At 36.9% G+C, this 26008-nt stretch overlaps 1 protein-coding gene and 1 long non-coding RNA gene across 4 annotated transcripts; one reads left to right on the top strand and one right to left on the bottom strand.

The window, feature by feature from the left end:
- Nucleotides 1–7956: 7956 nt before the first annotated feature.
- On the top strand, nucleotides 7957–11037 carry LOC310735243 (CCN family member 3-like). Of its 3 annotated transcripts, none has more exons than XM_083557839.1 (5): nucleotides 7957–8204; nucleotides 8855–8987; nucleotides 9483–9737; nucleotides 9857–10062; nucleotides 10474–11037. In XM_083557839.1, exons 1-5 carry the CDS (start codon nucleotides 8169–8171, stop codon nucleotides 10768–10770), a joined length of 927 nt encoding a protein of 308 aa, XP_083413965.1. In that variant the 5' UTR covers nucleotides 7957–8168; the 3' UTR covers nucleotides 10771–11037. The 3 variants fall into 3 exon arrangements, with proteins under 3 accessions (XP_083413965.1, XP_083413966.1, XP_083413967.1); XM_083557840.1 differs by having other exon boundaries at nucleotides 8858–8987; nucleotides 10474–11036; XM_083557841.1 differs by having other exon boundaries at nucleotides 8142–8204; nucleotides 8877–8987; nucleotides 10474–11036.
- Nucleotides 11038–20069: 9032 nt separating this feature from the next.
- LOC310733589 lies at nucleotides 20070–25976 on the bottom strand. The gene is made up of 2 exons (XR_014535823.1): nucleotides 25595–25976; nucleotides 20070–20363 (listed from the first exon to the last, which is right to left on the bottom strand). It is a non-coding gene; the product is annotated as an uncharacterized lncRNA (long non-coding RNA).
- Nucleotides 25977–26008: the final 32 nt, after the last annotated feature.

The raw sequence follows: 26008 nt of genomic DNA, 5'->3' as shown, positions 1-26008 counted from the left end.
GGTAGCATGGTATTGACAGGACAAAAACTCCTTCAACTGCTGAGCAGTGAAGATGACATTATTTCAGAATTGTTCAATTGTTTATCAATTGTTCTCTAATTTCATAATAACCTGAAATGTGGGTTGAATCTTTTTTTATTTTTATTATTATTATTATTATTATTATTATTATTATTATTATTATTATTATTATTATTATTATTATTATTATTATTTCTTTACTTTAAAAATGGTGTGTGAACTTTTGAAAAGATATATGAAAAAACATTTTTACTATTAATGTGGCATTTGCATTTTTGTTACTTGAAGAAAGTAAATGTTATTTTATTGTAAATTACCTTTCTTTGTTTTCTTCATTTCAGTGCTACATTTGGCACTCACACCATAGAGAATATTTGAATATTTTTCTTTTCTTCTAATTTATTTCTGGGATTCGCCTAGTATAAATCTTTTAATCTAAACTATTTGGTTATTTTATAGTTGTCTGAATAAACAAGCACTATACTAAATATGTTCTGTTTTATTTATTTATTTTATATTTTTATACGTTTAAGCAGCAAAAAATCTAATCAGATTTAAAACTGATTTATGAATTCTAGGCAACCTGTAATGATGATGATTATGTGATGATGATTATAATAAATAATTCTAATCTTTTTATTGGTATATATCATTCATTAAGGTTCCTATGAATGCTTTTGGAATTAAGATGTTTGAGCTCTCCTTAAGAACTATTTACCTTAAGTATAATTTCCGGTTTGAAACAACATCAGAGGGGCATTATTTTCAATGATGGTTTTTGATGTCTTCCTTTTAATGGATAAAAATTATATAATAAATAATAATAAAAATAATAAAAATAAAAATGGAATAATTTATTAATATAAAATCTAATCTAATTACAGTAACAGTGACTTACAATTTCATGTACATTAGATATTGTAAAAGCCAAGTAAGAATAAAACAGCACAAACTGCATCCAAGGTGATTTACACGATTTATAAAGCTCCAATTTAATCCTACTAGTATTTACAAACCCGATTCCAAAAAAGTTGGGACACTGTACAAATTGTGAATAAAAACACAATGCAATGATGTGGAAGTTTTAAATTTCAATATTTTATTCAGAATACAACATAGATAACATATCAAATGTTTAAACTGAGAAAATCTATCATTTTAAGGGAAAAAAATAAGTTGATTTTAAATTTCATGGCATCAACACATCTCAGACAAGTTGGGACAAGGCCATGTTTACCACTTTGTGGCATCCCCTCTTCTTTTTATAACAGTCTGCAAATGTCTGGGGACTGAGGAGATAAGTTGCTCAAGTTTAGGAATTTTGTCCTGTTCTTGTCTAATACAGGCTTCTAGCTGTTCAACTGTCAGGACTTCTTTGTCGCATTTTCCTCTTTATGATGTGACAAATGTTTTCTGGGTGAAAGATCTGGACTGCAGGTTGGCCATTTCAGTACCTGGATCTTTTATCTACGCAGTCATGACGTTGTAATTGATGCAGTATGTGGTCTGGCATTGTCATGTTGGAAAACTTCCCTGAAAGAGATGACGTCTGGATGGAAGCACATGTTGTTCTAGAACTTGGATGTATCTTTCAGCATTGATGGTGCCTTTCCAGGTGTGTAAGCTGCCAATGCCACACGCACTCATGCAACCCAATACCATCAGAGATGCAGGCGTCAGAACTGAGCGCTGATAACAACTTGGGTTGTCCCTATCCTCTTTAGTCCGGATGACATGGCGTCCCAGTTTTCCAAAAAGAACTTAAAATTTTGATTCGTCTGACCACAGAACAGTTTTCCACTTTGCCACCGTCCATTTTAAATGAGCCTTGGCCCAGAGAAAACGCCTGCGCTTCTGGATCATGTTTAGATATGGCATCTTTTTTGACCATTAGAGTTTTAGCCGGCAACGGCGAATGGCACGGTGGATTGTGTTCATCTACAAAGTTGTGTGTGATTTCCATTACAGTAGCATTCCTGTATGTGATGCAGAGCCGTCTAAGGCCCTGAAGATCACGGGCATCCAGTATGGTTTTCCGGCCTTGACCCTAATGCACAGAGATTGTTCCAGATTCTCTTAATCTTTGGATGATATTTTGCACTGTAGATGATGATAACTTTAAACTCTTGGCAATTTTTCTCTGAGAAACTCCTTTTTGATATTGCTCCACTATTTTTTGCCGCAGCACTGGGGGAATTGGTGATCCTCTGCCCATCTAGACTTCTGAGAGACACTGCCACACTGAGAGGCTCTTTTTATACCCAATCATGTTGCCAATTGACCTAATAAGTTGCAAATTGGTCCTCCAGCTGTTCCTTATATGTACAATAAACGTTTCCGGCCTCTTATTGCTGCATGTCCCAACTTTTTGGGAATACCTCTCATGAAATCCAAAATGAGGCAATATTTGGCATGACATTTCAAAATGTCTCACTTTCAACATTTGATATATTATCTATATTCTATTGTGAATAAAATATGTTTATGAGTTTTGTAAATTATTTCATTCCTTTTTTATTCACAATTTGTTCAGTGTCCCAACTTTTTTGGAATCAGGTTTGTATTTGTCTTGACATTAACCTCAGATTTATCCTTATGTAAGATTATAAAAGCAGACTTCATTTATTGCAGAAACAAGTATATTATGAATAATGAATAATTTTTTATAAAAAAACGTAAATTAATTAGAGGATGTGCACTTGAGGTAGACTGCAAAGAAAACCTTATAAAACTATATTAAATAATAAAAGCATTAAGGGTATGTGTGTGTGTGTGTGTGTGTGTGTGTGTGTGTGTGTGTGTGTGTGTGTGTGTGTGTGTGTGTGTGTGTGTGTGTGTGTGTGTCTTACACAAATGAGCTACAAATGTTAAAATATTTTTATAATGTTGGAACTCATTCCGAAAATTCAGTCTTTTCCTTGATGATTACTGCTTTGCTTATCTAATCACACAAATTAGTTTTCAAAGTGTATGTTAAACCCATGTCAAGTTCACTGAATAATTTGTCTAAAGAAAAGTTGTATTATTTAGTTAACTTTTTTATTATTAAATTCAAGACAGGTGGTTGAAAACTCCTATACACTAGGAGTACAAATCAGCAGGCATGCAATTGATGGGTTAAGATCATGTACCATGTCCTGCTGTGAACACATTTCTATTTTACATCCATTGGTTTTGGCATGGAGCTCTCCATTTAAGCAGAAAGTCTCCACCAAAATAAAGACTGGACCACCATTTTGTATATCTTTTGCAAATCGTTCAGAACGGCCAAGAACATCAGAGGCCTTCTGGGCTGGTGCTGATTTATGAAGCATGTTGGCACCGGAATGCTGTCAGGATACCGACAATATATCTGAACGCCAGTTCTCCCATTTTTCATCACAGCAGCAAACTGAGCAAAGACCAAACAGGAGAGGAGCTGTAAATCGTAACTGTACTTCCAAACCACACTTTCTGAGAGAACTGGAACGTTTCTGAACTTCTCCTTGGAGAGCGACACATTCCAGCATAGTCCATACACAAGAGAATGATGAGAATGAATGTAAAGGTTTCCATAGTTCAGGTGCAACATTCCATGTGCTGGTGTTATTGCACTCCTCGGACCAGTGCCATCAGACAGTCCATGATTAGAAGCTTCTTGTTCTGTTCCTTCATTTACAAGCAGCAGCATTAATCAGGAAGCTAATTTAAATCTAAATTTCTGTAATAAATTATATATAGAAATCAATAAAGAAGGAAACCCTAAAGCAGTGGTCTCCAATCTTTTCCAGAAAGGGCCAGTGTGGGTGCAGGTTTTCATTCCAACCAATCAATGGTCACACCTTATAGTCATTTACAATGACGATCATTAGATTTGAACAGGTAGAATTTGGTGTGGACTCGCTTGGTTGGAATAAAAACCTGCACCCACACCGGCCCTTTCTGGAAAAGATTGGAGACCCCTGCCCTAAAGTATTTGCATAGAACAAACCAGTCAGAGTAGTTATTTTTTACTTTTCATCACAAACAAAAAGAGTTTAGTTTTGCTTAAAATAATATTTTAAAGCCAACAAAGAATCCACGGTCCTCCTGAGAGAATGACAGACACTAGAGAGCAGTAGGAAAGTAAAAGAGGAAGCACAATTTTTTACAGTGTACAGCAAACAGACCAAAGTACATACCAAACTCTAAAGGAATTAAGATGTAAATGCAAACAAGAGTACTAATTAGAGTATACAAATAAGTATAGCTTAATCTACATATCAGTGTACAGACCTACTGACAAAAAGTAGTTAAGACAAGTCTATACTATAACTTTATACTTTAAAATTTAACATTCAAATACTTAATTGTTATTTTGAATAAAATTATGTAAAATAAAACTTAATATAAACAAAATACATTGTAGTGGTGTGGTGGTAAATGTAGGATCCAGTGGTGGGTCATGCATTTGGTTCCTGGGCCTTCAGTGAGGACTAAATCCACCTCTTAATACCACCACTATCATGTCGCAATTATAGAAACCATCAATACTATACAAAAACGCAATATAAAAACACGTGGCATTACAGAGAAATAGCCATTTCACATATGGAGGGTGAATACCATTTAACTAAAGCAAGAAACCCAGTTAAGGCAACTCCAAACCTCTACAATACCACCACAATTGTGCCACCTACATCATCTGGAGCAGTTTAATAACATCTAATAACATGACAAAAACATTAAAAATGTAAATAAAATACAACCTACTTACCAGAGATGCAGACTCCTAATTTGCACCGCTCCTCAGAGGCTGTAATCCAGTGGTACCGCTCGTATTCACTGATCTGGAAGTGGTAAACAAACCCTTTCCCAGGCTGAGACAAGCTAGCTAGCTTCGGGGTTTGCCAACCTCTTCTCACGATGTCTAGCTTTTCTTGAAAATGGACTTTTAAGTATGTCCGAGACCAAATCAATTTCTCTTCCTCCGTAGACATAAAAAAGTCTAACTCAGATGTATTATTCTGTGCAGAGCACTACAGACGTGTTTTGCCAGTCAAACTTGGCTGTAACAGTTTTTCTCTGACCAACCAATCAGAGAACAGACGCTATTCTGGGCCAGCTAGGCGAATTTGAAATCTTATTGGTTAAAGAAACAGACCCATTGCTAATAATTTCTATGGTAAAAAGGCCAACAGTACAGACTTTGAAGGCCCTGGGCAGATGACATGGTAGCACATAGAGGCTGAAATCTGATTGGACAAAAAAATCTAACATACACGTACTGGAAGCAGTGCAGCCAAGAGAAACACTACGAAAAGAAGCGAATAAACAGTTGGGAATAATGTTTTGATACATCTATTTCAATCCCCCCTGCCAGATTAAAACCAATGTGCATGTGATGTGCAGGGCAGGATAAGATCTGAGTTTTTCAGAGCTTTATCCCACTAAGGAACAATCTGCACCCTCTATGAACATCTGTCAGTTTCCATGTGAAAGCAAGAAGCAGAGTATATTTGCTTCATAAATTTAGCTGGTTTTGTTTCTGTATACACATCAGGAATGCCTTGAAGGGAAAACAAACAGCCGACATTCCCAGGTTTCATTCTGAGTTCTCTATCAACAGCAGCTGAAGCGAGCTATTTCTAGGGAAAAAAAAAAAAAAAAAAACAGATGTAGATCTAACACCTTGAGAACAACATTCGGAATGAAGGATTAGGAGTGGTAGTGATGGTATTTGGATTTTTGTCAGGGTTTAAAGAATGATGTCTAGAAATGAATTAGCATTGAAAAAATCATCACTGACTGTACACAACACTGAACATCAGGGATCTTCTCCATCACCAACACCTCCTACAGCAACCAATCATAATCGATCATGTCATAATAAATACCTTTCTTTTATATAGGCCTATTAAAAAGTCAAATGTCCAAGCTTACTGTCCAACTTTTCATAAAGAATAAATCTATTTACCATGTACAAATCTTCCAAAATCATAGTAGCTTCTGATGGGTCTAAAACATGTCCCAAGATACTGTTATGGTTAGCTTGCACAACACGTATCTATATATTATCCAAATAATCAAAATCTCATCTGAGTAAGAAAAGAAAACAACATCAAGTAAACTTTAATATAGGGTTAGGGACTAGACATTGAATATGAGCAAATCTTGATTAATAAAAGTTCATGGTTTGGTTTTGTGTTTATTGCAGTAATTCAGAATGGGGAATACAAACCCAGATCCAGACGCAATTTCAAAGCTGAACTCTGCTCTGCCGTAACAAACAACCTTGTAGCTGAATTGTAAATTGTCCTGACGTGACCTCACAGCAAAGGGACAAATCTTACCAAAAGACACGGCCTATTAAAGCTTTTCTGTAACACAGTCCAAATTAAGGTCTATTTAAACCCTAATCAGCAGCAAACAAAATTCCTGACTCTGAACATAATGGAAAGAAAATGAAGTGTTACTGAGTTAGCCAGCAGGGACCAGAGTCCTCCAAAAACCCAACACCATTTCCACTACAAATTCCTTGAACAACATTTATAACATTTATTATTTACATCTGACCTTCAGCTGTTGGATGGAGTTTTTTTTTTTTTTGAAACAGCATGTTTCCTTTCAGATACATCACCATGTTTTCACTTCAGATTTTTCTTCAGTAAATGTCCAAAAAAAATAAAGCCAGTTCTCATTGTTATGGTTTTTTGTTTTTTTATTGTCTTGATTTGTATATTTTATGCAAAATTTGATACTGTATAACAACCATACATGTCATTTCTAAAGCTAAATAGACTAAATAAGTGCATACCTTCATCATACAAAGGAGTAACATATTTTACTCCTCTGTCTCTTTAGTACTTATTAAAGCGTTTGTACTTCTTTTTAATATAGTTATTAATTACTCAAATTATACCATTAATAATGGTAAGTATTATTTGTATGTCTAATGTCTATCCCAGACATAAAATCAACCAATGAATAAACAAACAATTCAATTTTTCACTGAATTTAAATTTTTTACATTTAAATGTAAATAATAATTGTATTTGTATCTGACATTTCAGTCCCAGACCAACAAAAACATCTTATTTAAAATATAATTATAATTTTTTTTAAAACCATAAAGAATTATAAGTCAAAAGTCTCAATTAAAAATTTAATTTTTATCACTGTACCTAAGCATTCAAATTAGACATACCTCGTTCCATTATGGAAGCCCAAAACTTAGTAATTTAACTAATCCATAGCTTGTTGGGTTGTGACATAAGAAAACTAGCTCAAACATAAGCCCACCCTCAAAAACAGCCTTAAGTTGATTTAAAGTCTGGTTAAAATTTCTGACTCATAACTAACATGACCAAAAAAAAAAAATATTTAGATGATCAGTTAAATGACACCAATGTAGAGTTTTTGTTTTGGCATTTATTTGACTTAATTGAAATAAATTGAAAATTGGCACATATGTTTTTACTGGTTAATAATGAATAATTGCCAGTGTGTGTGTGTGTGTGTGTGTGTGTGTGTGTGTGTGTGTGTGTGTGTGTGTGTGTGTTGAGTGTTCTGCTGCCAGGAGACATGTGAATAGGGATAAGAGCAGCTTTATTGCTGTATAAATTACAGTCCTATATTTGATTCATGACTCGCCAAATAGTTTCATGCTAAAAGCTGAGAAATGTTTAACCGCACAGTTGTATGTTTGTTCGGCTAACAGCTCTGCCGACTCTTCATTCTTTGTTTACTCCCCTGATCCCAGGGCTTTAGTGAGCCGTCAATCATGATTGTTTAGAACTTGTGTAGCATACAGTCAGGGGTGTGAAAGATGGAAGCTCTCTAAACCAGTACTACATCACACTTCATGTATCGATATCAGGTGTTGGTTATTTACTAAGAAACTAAGAAACTAAGAAACAGTCTGTGTGTGTGTGTGTGTGTGTGTGTGTGTGTGTGTGTGTGTGAGAGTGTGTGCAGGGTCAGGAGTTTTTGCATTTTCATAGGCAGTAAACTGTGACCTGCTAATGCACAGCTGTCCAATCAGTTGGTTGGGAACCCTGGCAAACCACACCCACTTTCTCATCTTTCTTTACAAATTCTTTTTTTTTTTTTTGCAAGTAAGTGTATAAATTAGACAGAGGAATTGAGCAGAGCCATTTTCACAAGGCTCCTGGCAAAGCCATAATATCATGAAGAAGGAAGTTTCTCTGTCTGTCTGTGCACAGGTGATCGTTTTTTATACATAAACTTTGATGCATGATATATTTTCATTTATATAATTGGCTGCAAAAGATTGTACACTCTTCAAACTTATTCGGTTTTATGGTTTGATAAATATTTGATTTTATGTTGATGTTACTTCATTGGTCAAGATGATATAATTGGAAAAAAAAAATTATCACATTTCTTCTTTTTTTAAAGTTGTTTTTCTTTAACATGTTTTCTGTGAGAACTACAGAGTGACTTTAGAGTTATTAACAAAATCATTCAAATATATTCAAACAAATTAATTAGGGTATTGCTGTTATATTGTAATATGATATTACTGGGATTCAGTATGTATTCTTCTCATGAAGACATTTTGTTAGTGTTATCATTCATGTTTATTAACACTCCTTTACAGTTAGCATGCAAGCTAATAACAGAGAAATTTTACATTTTCCTGATTTGTAATTTTAAAAGGTTGCTAAACTTTTACTTTGGTTGGTCTGCATTATCTAGCTAACACCTTCAGTACTAACAGACACTAGAGAGAATCAGTACGTTGTTTGTTAGCAAGCTCACATTCCACAAACTTACTTCACACTCGGGTGTTTACAAATGCATCAATGAAACACTCTTTGGAAACATATTGGTTTTCCTTGTGTTCTCCAAGCAGGTTCTGTTATTGTGTGCAGTGATGTGTGCGAGACAGAGAGGAGAACCATGTTCACACACAGAGCCGTGTCAGAAGGGGCTGCGCTGTCGCTACACAGGAGGAACCCGTAACAGGCCTGGACTGTGTGCTCGTGAGTGTCAGCTTCAGGCTACTCTGAGGTGTGCGTGTGGTTTAGGGTTAGATTTAAGGTGCGGTTTAGGTTTAATTCGGAGTAGGGTTGCTGTTGGACTTGTTTTTGATGATTTATAGTTAGTTTTGGGGTTTGGTTTCAAATCTGATTTGGTGTTTGCGGTGGAATCTGGTTCTCGTTTAATTTTGGGGTCTGACTGAGATTTGGGTTGAGATTTTTCAAGTCTGGTATAATTTGAGTTTGAGTAAGGCTTTTTTTTGGGGCTGGTTTCAGGTCTGGTTTAGGGTTTATTTTGATTTTTGGCATGAATTTTGTTTTAGGAACTAGTTTGGGATTTGTCTACGGGTCTGATTGTTGGTCTGAATCATATATAATTTAGGGTCTGGTTTGGGGCATTGTTTAGGTTTTGGGTTGAGGACTAGTTTAGGTTCTGCTATGTGATGTTTATGATGCTATTTATGTTAAACAGAGTGTTATGTTTTTTCTCTTGAGCAGCTCCTGATGCAGAATCATGTGTACTTGGAAAGTCTGTGTACCACAATGGAGAGACATTCTTCCCAAGCTGCAGTTACCAGTGTGTGTGTCATGGTGGGCAAATCAGCTGTGTCCCCCGCTGTAACCTAGATGTGATGCTTCCGAGTCCGGAATGTCCATTCCCACGAAAGGTGCAAGTTCCAGGAGAATGCTGTGAGAAGTGGGTGTGTGATGCACAGGCCGAGGTCAGCATGCTGGGGGGTTTTGCCATGGCAGGTAACTCCTGGTATTTTTAATGTTGACTTTGAGAAAATGTTTATCCACCTGGTTAATTCTGTATTGATTATTTTCAGTGCCATATTGTAACTTATTTTGTGCGTTTTTGCAAATCTCAGCATACAGACAGGAGGAGACAGTGGGCTTTGATCCCACTATGGAATGCATCGAGCAGACAACAGAGTGGAGCGCATGTTCACGTTCCTGCGGAATGGGTGTGTCTACACGGGTGACGAATCGGAACCGGCGTTGTGAGATGGTGAAACAGAACCGCTTGTGTATGGTGCGTCTCTGCCACACTCTCAAAGAGCAAGCAGACCCTCAGGTGAGAAACATCCAGATAAGTGAGAGCTATCTGTCTGGTTGAGTGGAAACATACCAAATGTCTTGATTTTCTTAGCCATGTAAATCCACTATTTATATGTGTGTGTGTGTGTGTGTGTGTGTGTGTGTGTGTGTGTGTGTGTGTGTGTGTGTGTGTGTGTGTGTGTGTGTGTGTGTGTGTGTGTGTGGTGCGTAATGAATCAATCGAAAATTCAAAGAACTTTATTTGTTTTGTTGTTCATTTCTTTTATAACATTTGATGTGTAATGGTCATCCTGTCATGACACAAAATTTTGTGTCATGTTGCTATTTTTAAGTAACAATTTCTGATAAGACCACTTGTTAATTGAGGTTATTAGATTTAGTTAATATTTTAGTTTTATAACCATGTGTGTGGATATTTACCCCATAGGAATCTGGGACATGTCTCGAGGTGACTCAGAGCCCCAAGCCTGTCCACTTCACCTTCCGGAACTGTTCAAGCGTGCAGGCTTTTCGTCCTCGTTTCTGCGGCCAGTGTTCAGATGATCGCTGCTGTACGCCGCATGCCACCAAAACGGCCCCTGTGACATTCAGCTGCCCAAATGGAAGCACACTCAAGAGACTTTTCATGTTCATTCGTACATGTGTGTGTCACCGTAACTGCCCTGCTGAAAATGTATCAAAGCATGGACCCGAGATCGGTTACACCGCCATCCTCACCCGTTGAATAACACACCAAAAACACGGAGACACTCATGCTGCCTCGACCAAACCCAAATCAGGCAGAAGCAAAGACCTAAGTGGGGATTTATACAAAAATCACAATGAAAACTGTTAAAGATTAACCCTTTTAATCTTGTTTTGTTTATGTCACCATGCTGGATCATGACTTACACACTTCTTACTAATTAAATTATCTTTTGATAATTTTAAAAAAATGATTGCTTCACAATTTATTTGTATTTTATTTTGATTGTTAAAAAGCCCCTTAACATAGATTTCTTATCGTTTATTCACTATCTTAAAAAACAAAAAAACATTAAAAAACATTACATTATACACATGCTCTAATGTAAGTGAGCACATGAGCTTGTTACATGTGCAGTCAATGTAACTCTAAAGGTGTAAAAAAAAAGTATATGTATCATTTGTGAACAATACCTTCACTTTACATTGTGCACAAAAAAGCTCACTCTTACAGTGTCACACACATTCCTCTGGGTGTGTGTGTGTGTGTGTGTGTGTGTGTGTGTGTGTGTGTGTGTGTGTGTGTGTGTGTGTGTGTGTGTGTGTGTGTGTGTGTGTGTGTGTGTGTGTGTGTGTGTGTGCGCGCGCGCGCGCGCGCAAAGATGACCTTTCCCAGGCCCTGGCATCATAAGGGAACTCCAGAAGCATCACAAGTGTGTGCAGTGTGGCAACTGTCAAAGGTCACTCTCGTAGTAGAGTGAAAGTTCACTGAGTTGTGGTTTGACTTGGGTTTTACTTTTTTTTTATGTTCTTTTATAAAATAAATAATAACACTCTGCTCACAGATTGATGTTGTACAGCCTTAATAAAAGTGTGCTTTTTAATTAAAAATAAACTATAACTATCGGAGGTGGGAGGATTTTTGTTTGTCTGTTTGTTTTTAATTATATTTTTATTGTTATAGGAACACACACACAAAACATTTACATGACCTCAGGACACAAGGGAGGATTGTGATTAGATTAATAATGTCTTTATTAAAATAAAAGGTGTTCAGAAAATAAAGAATTTGAACCATTTCATCTGCAGTGTTCAAACTCATGGAAAGTCAGCGTATTACCGTTTGAGCATGTGTGTGTGTGTGTGTGTGTGTGTGTGTGTGTGTGTGTGTGTGTGTGTGTGTGTGTGTGTGTTTGTTCTATACATTTAAAGGCCTCCCAGCCTCCTTTCCTCCACCTTTCATAATTTCATTTATACAAAACCTCCATTCAGTACTTTTATATACTTTCTTAAATGTGCATATTAATTAAACTATAACTACGGTATTTTTCTTATATATCATATATATATATATATATATATATATATATATATATATATATATATATATATATATATGTATATATATATATATATATATATATATATATATATATATATATATATATATATATATATATATATGACCAGCTTTCTTCTTATTATTATTATTCCCTGGCCATGGTGATGCCGCTGTAATTGCTGTTTTTATTTACAAACGTTTACTTTTTCTTTAGGATTTTGAAAGTTAGTTCCTGATACAATGTCACTGTACAATAAATCAGCTTGGATTCAAAGCATCATACATGTGCAAATGTATCGTCTCAACCTGGCATGGCACTCATGCTGATTTTGAACATAGCTGCATCACAAGCTGCGCTTTTTAGATTTAGCATGCCTGTTTAGATTTTCGCTTAGCAGCCCTATTGGAATGCATTTGTTTTATCGCCATCAGGTCAGAATGCAGAAAAGTTGGATTTTATTCATCACTGTACACTGTCTTTTTCATGCATGCAGGGTGGGGACCCAAACTAAAATATTAGATATAGGTGATATTAACTAGTTTTACTTCACAAGGGAATTACAGTTATTTTATATCTATAATCCAATGGACAAATAGCATAATCTTACACTGGTGTCTTCATTGGTGAACTACTTTATAGTTTTGTTACGATTAGTGAGGCCTCGCCTCCAAGCCTCCAATTGGTTGCTTTGCCTATAGCTAGTGCTCTCCCTGGATCCACGTGTGTCTGAAATGTTAATCTAAAACATTTAAAATCTGGACGTGAAAGTGTGTCCCATTTTTATATATAGTGTGCTTCTGTACTAGGAAAAAAAAATAACTGATATAATAAGTAGTTAAAAAATTGACAGGCAGGGGGAGGCAGTACTGCGTTTATTTAATTTTTCCGCCACTCGATGCTGGTCTAAGAATGAGTTCTAAAGATACAAGAACAGCATATACAGTTTATTTCATATATATATATATATATATATATATATATATATATATATATATATATATATATATATATATATATATATATATATATATATATATATATATATATATATTATTTTTTTTATTATTATTATTATTTTTTAGTAGTAGTAGTAAAATTTTTTTAATGCTGTTCCTAAACTGCACTATTCTCCATTCCAGATAATTCTAGTGACTTCATCCTAACAACCCTAGACACAGATGAAAAAAAGTCATAATTTATATTTGTTTAATATATATAACATTTTTATACAAAATGATTGCCTTAACATTATTGACTTAAAATTAAAAGTACATCATTAACCACATGCTAATGTTCCCTGCATGCTTTTGTACATGGCAGCCAATATTTCATACACTCCACTACAGTGTACATGTACATTGCAATGTTTTATAAAATAATATGTGACTGGTGCTTGCAATTTTTTTTAATGACAGTGTTTCCCGGAAATGGCATGATTTCTTTCTCTCTCTCTCTTTCTCTCTCTCTCTCTCGCTCTCTATCTCTCTCACTCTCTTCGTGGGATGAAGGGGGCACGTGGTGTGCAGCTGAATTCCATGACAATTGAGTCATGGAATATTGACATTGAGTCATTAGCAATGTCACATACACACAACCTTCATGCACCCAACCACTTCAGACCCCTCCACCCATTCCTGAAGCTCCTGATAAGTTTGGGCAATATATATGTGTGTGTGTGTTTGTGTGTGTGTGTGTGTGTGTGTGTGTGTGTGTGTGTGTGTGTGTGTGTGTGTGTGTGTGTGTGTGTGTGTGTGTGTGTGTGTATACATATGGTGTACATATGTAGGCATTCCTGTTCATTGTTGTAAGGTGTAAACTAATGTTATAAACAATTTTTCTTTTCGTTAAACTTTTATTTTATTACATTGATGAGTAAAGGGAATCCCAAAAATCTGGGATATTTAAAGAGAAGAATTTCACCGTTCTGAAATGAATATGTGACAAATAAAGGCTTCTGTTTTACTTGTTTACAAACTTGTTTCCCTGCTGGTATTTCCTATACTCATCTACATGTACATTGCAACATGAGCTGTTTTATAAAATATTACAATGCTTGCATTGATCTCTCTTGCATAAAATATCTCGAATAAAGTGTGTGTGTGTGTGTGTGTGTGTGTGTGTGTGTGTGTGTGTGTGTGTGTGTGTGTGTGTGTGTGTGTGTGTGTGTGTGTGTGTGTGTGTGTGTGTGTGTGTGTGTGTGTTTGAGCAGCATTACGTCTCCCAACACAAAGCTGTATGAGAGTGTAGAGGAGTGTGTGTTAGGTAGGGGGTTGGAGATGTGGTGGGGCATGAGAACATTGCCTTTGCCTCCCGAATGAACAGTGCTATTGTTTTTTTGTTTTTTTTTATAATCTCGATAAAGTGACCAGACTAATATAGTAATGTGTGTCCAATGTTCCTCCACTAATTAGTGATTAGGCAATTGTGAATATGCTTTCTCAGTACAGGAGACCCATCTCCCCATGAAGAAAATTCCCCTCGGCTGTAAGTCCCCACTGGTTAAGCAGTTGTTGTCTTGTCTGCAGCTCAGTCTACTGCTGAAAGCACACTGCAGCCCAAAGCACCACTAGTGAAGTAACCACCCCAGAGAAGACCTGCTTGGCCGAACCAGACTGAAAGAATCCCTGCTCAGTTGAACCCGACCAGAAGATGCCCTGCTCGGCTGATCCAAATTGGGAGAAGCCCTGCTCGGCTGATCCAAATTGGGAGAAGCCCTGCTCGGCTGACTCGGGCAAACGTGAGAAACTGTGTGAAACTGAAAAAGTCACAGTGAAACCTGGAGCACTGTTGGAGCTGCCTGCGCTGGCAGAGCTGTCACCAGGAGCTATCAGTCACTTTACCAGTGCAAGGGGACGGAGAAGACATTGAGATGGAAGATGAGCCCCTTTTAAAAGTTTCAACAAGGAGGAAGAAACGAGGTAAGAGACAAGAAAAAAAATACAGACCAAAAAAGAGTTGAAGGTAGATGGATTTGAATCAGACAGTGAAGTAATCATGAGTAAGCGCTAAATGTGTTCTATAGTGCTGATGACATAAAATAGTTTTTAAGAACCAGTAAGTGGCAGAAAAATGTATTAACTGAGGAGTTCTTCCCAGACCATAAACAGTTTGTTCAGGATGTCGAACATTTTAGAAGAGAAGGTGCTTTTACTGATCAAGAAAAATTTAGGCTAAGGCATCTGATAAGAAAGGTTAATAGGGAGAACTTTGATAAAGATTGATAAAGTATGTGGTGGGTTTTATTTTGAAGGGTTTTTTTTACCATTTGTTTGTTTTATTTTTATTACATTTTAATGAACGGAATCTAGCTTGCGAGTTTTAACATTAATGGAGCAAGAAAACATGTAAAGAGAGACACTACAGCACAGGGTCTTGTACCTAATTCGTGACCTGATTCTGTTCGCACAGCATGCATCTTTTCTGTCCATTCTTTTATTCTAAAATGAAAAAGAACTTATAAAGAGCATCCATCTCAGTGACACTTTTAATGTGTGAGCAGACCAGCACCGGTCTGCTCACACATTAAAAGTGTCACTGAGATGGATGCTCTTTATAAGTTCTTTTTCATTTTAGAATAAAAGAATGGACAGAAAAGATGCATGCTGTGCGAACAGAATCAGGGGATCTCATGTAAGAGCTTGCTAAATTTGTAAACAGGCAGTCAACTTCAAATGGAAGCTGCAAAAGGTCAGGGGCACAGTAAGTGGAGAGCTTCCTCAGGGACCTGCCTAAGCTCCCAGAGTCAGTGGCCAGAGAGATGGACAGGGAGCTGACAGTAACTGCGCTGCATGAAACTCTCCATGGCATGGAGAATGGGCAGGTGCCAGTTATAGATGGTCTCCCTTTGGAGTTTTTCAAGGGCAATAGTAGGGCAGGATGTACTAGACGTCCTAAGGGACAGTGTGAAGGGAGGTTAGCTGCTGACCCTGCTGCCAAAAAGAGGAAGGCCTGACCCACCTGAAAAACTGGTGGCCGGTGTAATGACTGTGCACTGACTGCAAGCTTTTGTCAAAAGCATTAGTCTCCAAATTGGCGAAGTTGATGAGGCAGAACATTCACAATGACCAGACGTACTGTGTGCCTGGCAGGTCTATATTTGATAACTTGTACCTAATTCGTGACTTTTTGGATGTCTCCAGGTTATTGGCATAAAGGCTGGTCTTATTTTCTTAAACCAGGAAAAGGCTTTTAATAGGGTTGAGCATGAATACTTGTGGAAAGTGCTGGAAAGCTTTGGTTTCAACCCTGATTTCATAGCCATGATCAAGGTGTTGTACAGTAAAGGGTACTAAATATTAGTAGTGGTTTATGTGACCAGTTTACAGTGTACAGAGCGATAAGACAAGGCTGTTTACTGTCAAGAGTGCTGTACACTCTAGCAATTTTAACTCTTTAAATCAAGATAAGAAGTTGTCTTTCTGGTTTCAATATTTCACACACTAATGCTTTACCTGTCAGCATTTGCAGATGACCTGGCTGTAATCATGTAATCATCCGTCTGACATAAATATTTTAACTAATGTTTTAAGAGCCTTTGAGATGTTTTGAGTTTTAGTTGGGGAGGTGGGGAGCGAACATCAATTTTTAGACAATATTGATTTTGAACTGCTCCAGATAATGTATGTGGCACAGTTGCAGTTGTAGTGTAGAGGAGTTGTCTTAACTGTGTTTCTTGCTTTAATAAAATAGTATTCACCCTCCATATGCGCTATGCCTTTCTCTCTCTGTAATGCCACGCATTGTTATATTGCGTTTTTGTATAGTATTGATGGTTTCTATAATTGCGACATGATAGTGGTGGTATTAAGAGGTAGATTAAGTCTGGTAATTCCTCACTGAAGGCCCAGGTGCCAAATGCACGGCCTACACTGGTCCACCCTAACATCAGAGGAGCGTGTTCAGCTGTAGCACTATAATATTGGTGAGACCGGCCCTGCAAAGGAGGAACCCTTTTCCCACCTGGACATCACTCCCGATCTCAATGGTCCCATTCTGGAGTAGTGAAAGGGAGATGAACTGTGGGACGGTGTCAGGGAAATACCAACCAACATTAACCAAAAAAAGCTGCCGACCTTCAATTAAGGATTTTACACTGTATTTTCAATGTGAACTGTTTAATTAGCATTTTAAACCCTGAAATTTTACAACTGTTCGTTCTGTTCACAGAGAGAAACCAGATAGAGTGCCAGATAAGTAACTGTATTTTTGGTCAAGTGAAAATGGCAATATAACTGAGCAGGAAAAACAAAGTGGCTCAAAATGCAGACAATAATCCACTCAGAATCATCTCCACGTAAATAAAATCAAGAATTGTGGTTGTTTGAAATTTTTATAAGAGTATGGGGGAATCTTAAGATGTTCGAGGCTGTGTGGTGTTGTAATAAAGCTTTGTGTGCAGAACTTAACAGATGTCAGCAAAACCTGGACCTCTAAGATCTAAGAACTGCAGTAAACAACCAAAAAGTACTAAAACTATTATTAACATTTCTTTTTAAAGACACATCAGGTTTGAAGAGCCGAGCAGAGAAAATAGGATCTTTACCTGACTAGTCCTAAGCCTCACACTAACATCTCCCTCACTAAATTACACTAGTAACTGGCAAAAGAAGAAGAAGAAGAAGAGGAAGAAGAAGAAGAATAACAAAAGAAAAAAAATTACACAAGAAACTTCCTTGAATTACAATGAGATTTTTTTTTGCCATATTTGACAAAAGAAAGTTATTTTTTACTCTACATTCAGGACAAGACCAATGCACTTGCTCTAGGTTACTGATTAATACTTTGGAGAATTCCCCAATACTGCCAAGTTGGCACTATTTGTCTTTTGAGCAAGTCACTCTCTGCTCTACTTATGCTGGTTCATGGCTGACCCTGTATTATGAAACCAATTTCCTAAAAAGCTGGGATATTCAAAGTCAAGAATTTAACTGTGCTGTAATGAAAATTTGACAGATAAAGGTTTCTGTTTCACATGTTAAGAAACTTGTTTCCCTGCTGCTGATGTACTTAGGAGCCAATATTCAATACATTTATTTACATTTGCATTGGTGATTATTAAATATATATAATAAGATAATAAGATGTAACTGGTGCTTTTAACAAAATTTTTGAAAATGACAGTGTTTCTTGGAAACGTGTAATATTCTTTTTAATACCAGTAAACCCCTGACACTGTGGTTAATATTTGTGGAATTGGATGGGTTTGCCATTCTCAGCATCTCCTTTACTACCTCAGACAATCCTAAAAACAAAACAATATAGGTACAGTGATTGCATTGTCTTCTAGCTTACAGATAGCTAACAATTTGTCTCCGCACAGGTTGTTTCATTTAATGAAGACACAGAGCTACCACTTTTTGCTGAACATTTATCGCTCTTTTGTGGAAACTGTTAGGAGCACCAAATACCTTTATGTTCACCTAGTGCCAAACTCTCAACACCAGTTTCAAAACCAAGAAAGCCCAGAAGTGACTCAAAATTTTGAGAAGGTTGAGGAAAGTTTAACGCTATTGTTCTTATTGTACTTTGATGTGCTGTTTGCACACATTTGCATATCTGCATTTTATGTACATCTGTATGTTGGTCTGCTTATGTGTTAGGAACTTTTGTTTTGTCCAGTGTAAAAATTAATTTTGCTCCTTTACCACTTGGAGCAAAGTTGTTTCATTTTACTGTGTACTGTTGAAATTACACTTAAAGCCACTTGAATGAAATACTGTACTATTGAATTAGATATGATGACTTGAAGTACAAATACAACGGGCATATGCACACAAATGCTGTAACAACAGTATATGTAGCTCCGTTACATTCATTCCAAACAGCACCTGAGCCTTCTTCCTTTTATTCAAATAAAATACTTTTTAGTGAAATTATTGCTTTTATTTGGCCTTTTTTGAATGTTAATTTATTGGGCTCCAGATCAAAAGTTCATGAGTTCAAATACCACAATTACAACTTGTAAACCATTGAGCCAAAGCTCAGTTATATAAAATATATAAAAAGTTGCGTTAGATATGTACATCTGCCAGATTATTTTAGTGCAGTTTAATATTTGTCATAAGTGGTGAATTCCAGAGTCTGCACTCTTTTGTTTAAACAGTCTTTATACAAGGATGTGTAAAAATAATTCTGTAAAAAATACTTACAATGCATACAGCAATAATTGTTTCTTTTCAATTTAACGATTAGATTAGAAAACCTTGCTCAATGCAGACAAGAAAACCACAGAATACAGTTTAGCAGAAAGTATATGAGCCCTGGAAACATTTCAGAAACTATTATGTGGTAAGATGATTGATGGAGGTTTTTAAAAGTGTTATATGGTTTAAGCCCACAAAACACACTTTCTACTTCTACTACTATTCTTGCGCTGATTACTTCTATGAATACTTGTAAGTTTCCTTTCATACATTTATTACAAGATGAACTTGTTGTACCAGATGAACCTGTACAATATTAGGCTGATATTTAAGTATATAGGGTGATGTAAATTCTTTTGTTGCTGTAGTCAGCTTGTTGATTGAAGTTTTTGGTAGTTTAGGGGTGTCAAATAAAACTTTTACTTGTAAGCTTCTAACATCTATGGTGGAGAGGTATGTTGCTCTAGCAGCACTAAAATGTCATTATTTTCCTTAATTATTTTCCATAAATTTAGCTGTGCCTTTGTGGATGATCAAAGCAAAGTCAATTAACTTGGAAAATTTTCAATAAAACCGTGTGCAAATGCAGTGTAAATGATACTCACTACAACACAGTGCTAGTGTTTTTTTTTTACCGATGACATGAGCACATGAGAGCACAGTAAAGTGCAGAACAAGCATGGGGAAGTCCACAAGTCTTAGAGTGGGGGCTAAAAAGGCCTTGATTTTATTAATACTATTATTGTCTATTATTGTTATAAAAGTATAGAGCAGTGGTTGGTGTTACATGACTAATAGAACTGTAGCCTGTGTTTGGATGAAATGGAAATGGTAAGGTGTAGAAAAAGGAGACCAAAAAAAAACAATATTGGTAATTTAGAGTTATTTAGTGCAGTTTTACAAAGTTTAAGCAGGAACAGTAAATTAATATGAAAAGTGATAGTCCATTTGACATAAGCAATATGGGCACATTGCAGTACTTCTGCACACATCTTTCAGTCACACACTTGTAAGCATGTACAGACTGCCTCAACCCAGATTCCACCCCATGCTATATCAGCTATACTGTTATAAACCTATTCTTCATTACGATCATCATTGTCCTCCTAATTTTTTCCTTACATTAGCGAGCCACCCAGTGAGGATTTCTGGAAAAAATTTGTTAGCAAACAAAATTTTTACTCTTAGGGGACAGCTAACCATTTTATTAGAGATCCTATAGCCTTATTGAACACTGCTGTGAGTTCACATATACTTTATTTTAAATGTGCAGCTACCTGATCTGGGTTATCAGAATGCATATTTCTGAGCCGAAGGAAATAGGGTGGTGGATGTCCCTTTCCTAAAGACCAGCATTTGTGGAGTACATGGCCAATTTTGTGGCAGAAGCAACACAATTTACTTTGCTTATTGTGCAAATTCGATTGATCACAATCTTCTGTGGCCTTAAAATCTGAATTAACACATAGTGCCGAAACAGTATAAGATGACCTTTAACTAGAATTACTTATGTAAAACTGTATCATCTTAGTAATATAGGTAGTCGTCGACTTACGACCACGATTGGTTCCGACAGACCGGTCGTAACACGACATAATTCTGAGTAATATCAGGATTGCCAATGAAAGTTTTAAAGGACTCAAAAAATCACACAGAAAATGTTACTGGAGGCTTCCCTTTTCACATGTGAATGTCAGCTATTTTATCCCAGTTAACTGACATCAACACTAACACTTCAAACAGTTCCTGTTTCCTCTCTAACTAATTTGCAGTTTTATAATTTACACTCGGAGTTAAGGCTCTAGACAAGGTGTCAGGCAAACTAAGGGTTAACAAAATTCATGTCATCATCTGAACATTTGTAAATGTAGGCATATCTTCCCAGGTTTTTCAGAAAATCCAAGGGATTCTGTAGTACAGGATCAAAGTTCCTAATAGTTCAATTGGTGCCCTCTGACCAGAGTAGAGACCATTACCTATTTATAAGCTCCTCCCCTCCCCTCCTAGAGCTAACGTGAATTGATGCTATGGAAAATCCAACTGTATAGACAGTGCATTTACTATTGAGTGACTGAGACACTCCTCTCCCAAACCTCATCACTGTCTTTCTGCAAATTGTCTTTAGGTTCTGTATGTAACCTTGGATCCCTGAGGGAATGAAAAGCTGTGTCACAATGCTTTGGGAACACTTCCGCGTTGCTCATGCTCTGAATCACGTGTAACAGCAAGAAGTCACCGGTGGGGTGACATCATGACCAGGAAGCTACAAAATGCACATGCAGTGGAGCCGATGCTAGCTTCTGTAAATGAGAAGGGAAGTGTGCCTCGGAGACGCAGCGTCTCATTCCCTTAGACCAGTCCTTGCCTAGTGTGTGAGAGCACATCCAGAGGACAGAGGAGCCGGGAGTGGCTGTAAGGTCTTAGACGAATTGAACTATTAGGGCGGACTATCCGGCAGCGTTGCAAATGTCCTGGAGTGAGGGGAGAGAAGGGATGGGCAACGTGTAATGAGGTGTACACCGCCCTCCTAAAAATGAGGCCCTTTGGTTGTCAGGGAAAAACCCTGTCCCTGTCGGAGTGAGATGCCTTTCTGTGGCTTCTAAGGTTGACATGGACCACCCCACAGCCTTAACCGTTTCCTAAAAGGCCCTAAGGGCTAGGTCGGCAGCGCAACATAGCTCCTCGTCAGCCCCAGAACTAAATCCCTCATCCATCTCACGCAGTGTGTCAGCCTGGTATGCCTGCAACACACCCATCGTGTGGAGGCAACCCGCAGCCTGACCCGCTATCTTCCATAATCTCTCGCTCCTCGGAGAAAGAAATGTGGAGCGCAACGCTGCTTGCATCGGGAGGAGAAACCGCCGAAGGGCGTGCTTTTCCCAGGAAGCAGAAGGAAGAAAGGGACGCAGCCGTTGAGGAAAGTTTGTCAGGTCTGCTTACGAACCCCATGACATCTGATGCCACTTTGCCATGCAGCTACAATGTAAGCAGTCGACTCCCTCGAAAGCCGACTGAGCATGCTCCTCTACCAAGCAACCAACACACAGGTTGTGTGTATTCCTCCACCCCACAAAAAAAAATTAAAACGGGGGCAAGGAGGAACACACAAGGAGGAACTCACCACCAGTGACGTCGCGTCTTGCTGTTGGCTGGATTACACACGTGATTCAGAGCATAAGCAACGTGCAAACGTTCCCAAAGCGTTGTGACGCAGCTCAAGTTCCTGAAAGGCAACTAATTTTCCGTTTATAGAATGCAACATCTACCAACCTTTGCCTGGGATTTTCCTCAGTTCTGCCATTCCTCCAAATTGTTAAACAAGGTTTTAAAAGATGATTTGGGCATAGTGTTGTTAGTTTTCAGAAATGCGATCCCTTTCTGCATTCTGTCCTTTTCTTCTTTTCATATTGTTTCACCGACTTGGTAATATTTTGTAAATATTTCTCAGATATTAACTCTAGAATGAAGTTGCTTATTTTCAGCCTTGGACTCATCTAGCCTCCTCCTAGTTACCTTATAGGAGGCAAAAACTCCCTGAAGTGCATTAGCAATTTTCTGTCCCTAGGCATTTTGGGATAACTTTCAAACTTAGAAACAGCCCACTCATACGGCTTATCACCAACTTTCTCTATTCAGTCAAACATCCCATGTGAGCCGTGTTTAGCAATGTACTTAATGATCAGCTCTTCCATTTCCAAAATAAAAAAATAAAAAAAAGTTACAACCACACGTTATTCAGAGATAGCCGTGAGTCTATTTATTCACCGTACCAAAACTTCTAGTGCAAAGCAAATAAATCTCTGCAATAATATACACAAACTGTAGAATGTAATGCTGTCACAATACAATGTTATATCCTAAAACAGTCTACTTAGCCACAGTACTTCGGGTTTAAAACATAAGTTTGAAATAGTGTCACGGTTCGTAGAACAAAAAAAAAAACCACTACTTCGGGTGACTGTTTTAAACTTTATACTATCACCAGTTTCATTTACTTTTGAAACTATAATAACAATAAGATCCAGTTACTTTTGAAACAATATAATTCCAATACAACTAGGCCACCACAAAACATCAGGCTGATTCAGTTCCGTTAGAATCTTACACAGAGATGTACAGAATAGGCTTAAGAACTCCTCCTGCTCATGTTTTCCGCCCGTAATATTTCTTCTCTGGATTCTTAATAAACAAGGGCGTTCCCCTAACAAAGAAATATTACAGAAGAAAAAACCTGTTCTAAAGCCAATGTAAGAAAAAATTATAAGGACAACGATGATCATGATGAAAAAAAAGTATATTACAGCATAGCAGTGATAAAATACTACAAGTAGTATTACACAGATTCAGAAAGGACACAGAACAAACTCTGCCCAGACATTTTTTATTGTTCTTGCCTTTGTAGTGTAGATAGGATTTAGCCTTTAAATGTAAATTAAGTGTAGGGATTGAGTAAAGGAACACATGGCTGGGTGATACCACTATCGAGCCAGAGGTCAGTAGGTGGTAGTCACCGGTATTAACACCTTTGCTAGTGCCGGTCCTCCAGCTCGTGGGGTTAGGGTATTGTTTAAATCAGGGGTGCCCAATATGTCAATCGCGATCTACCGGTCGACCACAAAGGTATTGTGGGTAGATCGCATGACATTAAAAAAATAGATATTTATTTATGCATTTTTATAGTAGGGAGATCGTTTTGACTTGGTAATTTTATAAGTAGCTCGCATGCTGAAAAAGTGTGTGCACCCCTGGTTTAAATTATATTTATGGTCTCGTACACCTTTTGGTTAGAGATAGTCATTGATGGCTTGCTGTCTCTCCCAGACTGATTAAATTAGGACTATGATTAGGATTGATCCAACTGATCCAACATCAAACTACATAACTACTACATAACTAACTTTTGTGAAATTAAAGCCGTTTTGCAGATGGCAATGATTTTCCCCTGCAGATGTTTGTGAATGTTTTTCACTCTCACAAAGCCTGTGACAACACCCTTACATTTTTACCACTACCCTTAAAGCACAGAGCACACTGAGAGTATATATAGTATCCCAATATGGTATATATAGTATATATAGTATCCCAATATGGACCTTCCAACAGGCCCACAGCTTCATATAACTGTAACACAGAGACAGCCTGGCATTGTTAAAGTTGCAGCTAAAAGTGAGAATAAGAAATGAAAATTTACCCAATCATAAACCAATCATAATCCGGTTAAACATGACACTCAACCTCAACTAGACTGAAAATATCAACAAACAGCAAAAAGAGATGTTTTGATTCTAATGAAAAAAATCCAAAGGGCACCCACGTTGTAGAGAAACATTTACTTACACACCCATACCTCAAACACACCTACTTTCTGAACACAAAGAAAACTAAATATGAAAAGCATTTAAACAAGTTGCAGCAGATTTACACTGAAAACCCTGTGTGAGTTGCCAGTATAGCTTATGCTTAAGTCCTCCACTGATTACACACAAATGCTGATAATTAAACACTCAGAAACTTTTCCTCAACAGTTGTTTTGCTGGATTTGTTAAATAGTATCAAAATCTGCATCTTAAAAACCACATCTCTTTCTAACTCTTCATCATCATTTAATCTAGTTCCCTAAAGCCAAATAAAGAACTTACATAAAACAAAGAGATTTCTAATTGTACAGATCCTGTATGCAGTGCGGCTCTTGTGTGAGTGAGGGTGTTTCTTGTGTTTATCTGCTGTATCAATTAGTGCTTTTGTTTGTCTAGATCCATGTCCTTTAATCAGTTTGGCACCCTACAGAGTTGAACTTGACTTCTAAAAACATAACTCACAAGAACACAGCTGCATATTTATAGCACTCATAGCTATGGTTTTGCTAAGCACTGTGGGAAAAGGGTGTATTCAGCTCCTGCATACTGAATCCTTGCTGTATTTATTAAACAGTGTTTTTATTAGAAAAGCCTTTTAGCCTCAAGACAAATAGGTTCATTTTTCAGATTCAGGAATGTGCATGCTTAGTTATGCTATCAGTCCCTAAGCAGATTCCAGAACATGATATTTTTTGTCCTCCACCATTTACTATAACTGCATCAAGGTATTATAGTTTTAAAAACGTTTTCTTTTTTTTACTTAAATACATTGGTACATTGGTACATTGGTACATTTGACGATGCACAAATAGGTTTTTAATTGTTCAAAAATCAACACTTTGCAAGAGTTTTTAGATTTAATATCATTTTAGTTTCTTATATCTATTATATAGTAAAATCATCATATCTGAATACATCATAAATGTGTATGCGACAAGGTAGAATATATGAACAAAACACAAAATGATCTAGTACCTTACAAGTTACAAACATTACTCAGTGATGTTTTTTACTTGCAATACGGAAAATCTTTTGTTTCTTTGCCCTGCTTGATAAAAAGTTAGATGTAGCAGACACCAAACAGGAAGTGACACCAAACAGGAAGTGACCCCAAAAATCTTGAAGTAAAAAAATAAAGTTTGTAAGGAACAATTTATTCAATAGAAATGTAATGTGTATAGGTACATAAGCTGTTTTAGTGTAACAAAAAAATCGTAAAGTTGTTCTTTTATGCTAAACTAAAACACATGAATGCTTTAAATGAAATATTTATAATATATTTAGTGTGCAGGAGAAATATGAATCAATACAAGGACAAAAAGAGAGAAAGAATATACAAGGAAAACACACATCAATTTATTAAACAATGTAATGGTTAGAGAAATGGAGTTTTTATATAAGACAAAAAAACTAATATCATAGAAATAAACATTGTT

This window comes from Silurus aristotelis, assembly GCF_946808225.1.
Source record: "Silurus aristotelis genome assembly, chromosome: 1".
Lineage (NCBI taxonomy): Eukaryota > Metazoa > Chordata > Actinopteri > Siluriformes > Siluridae > Silurus > Silurus aristotelis.
Note: the sequence above shows the minus strand (reverse complement) of the source record. Positions and strands in the feature narration are given on the sequence as shown.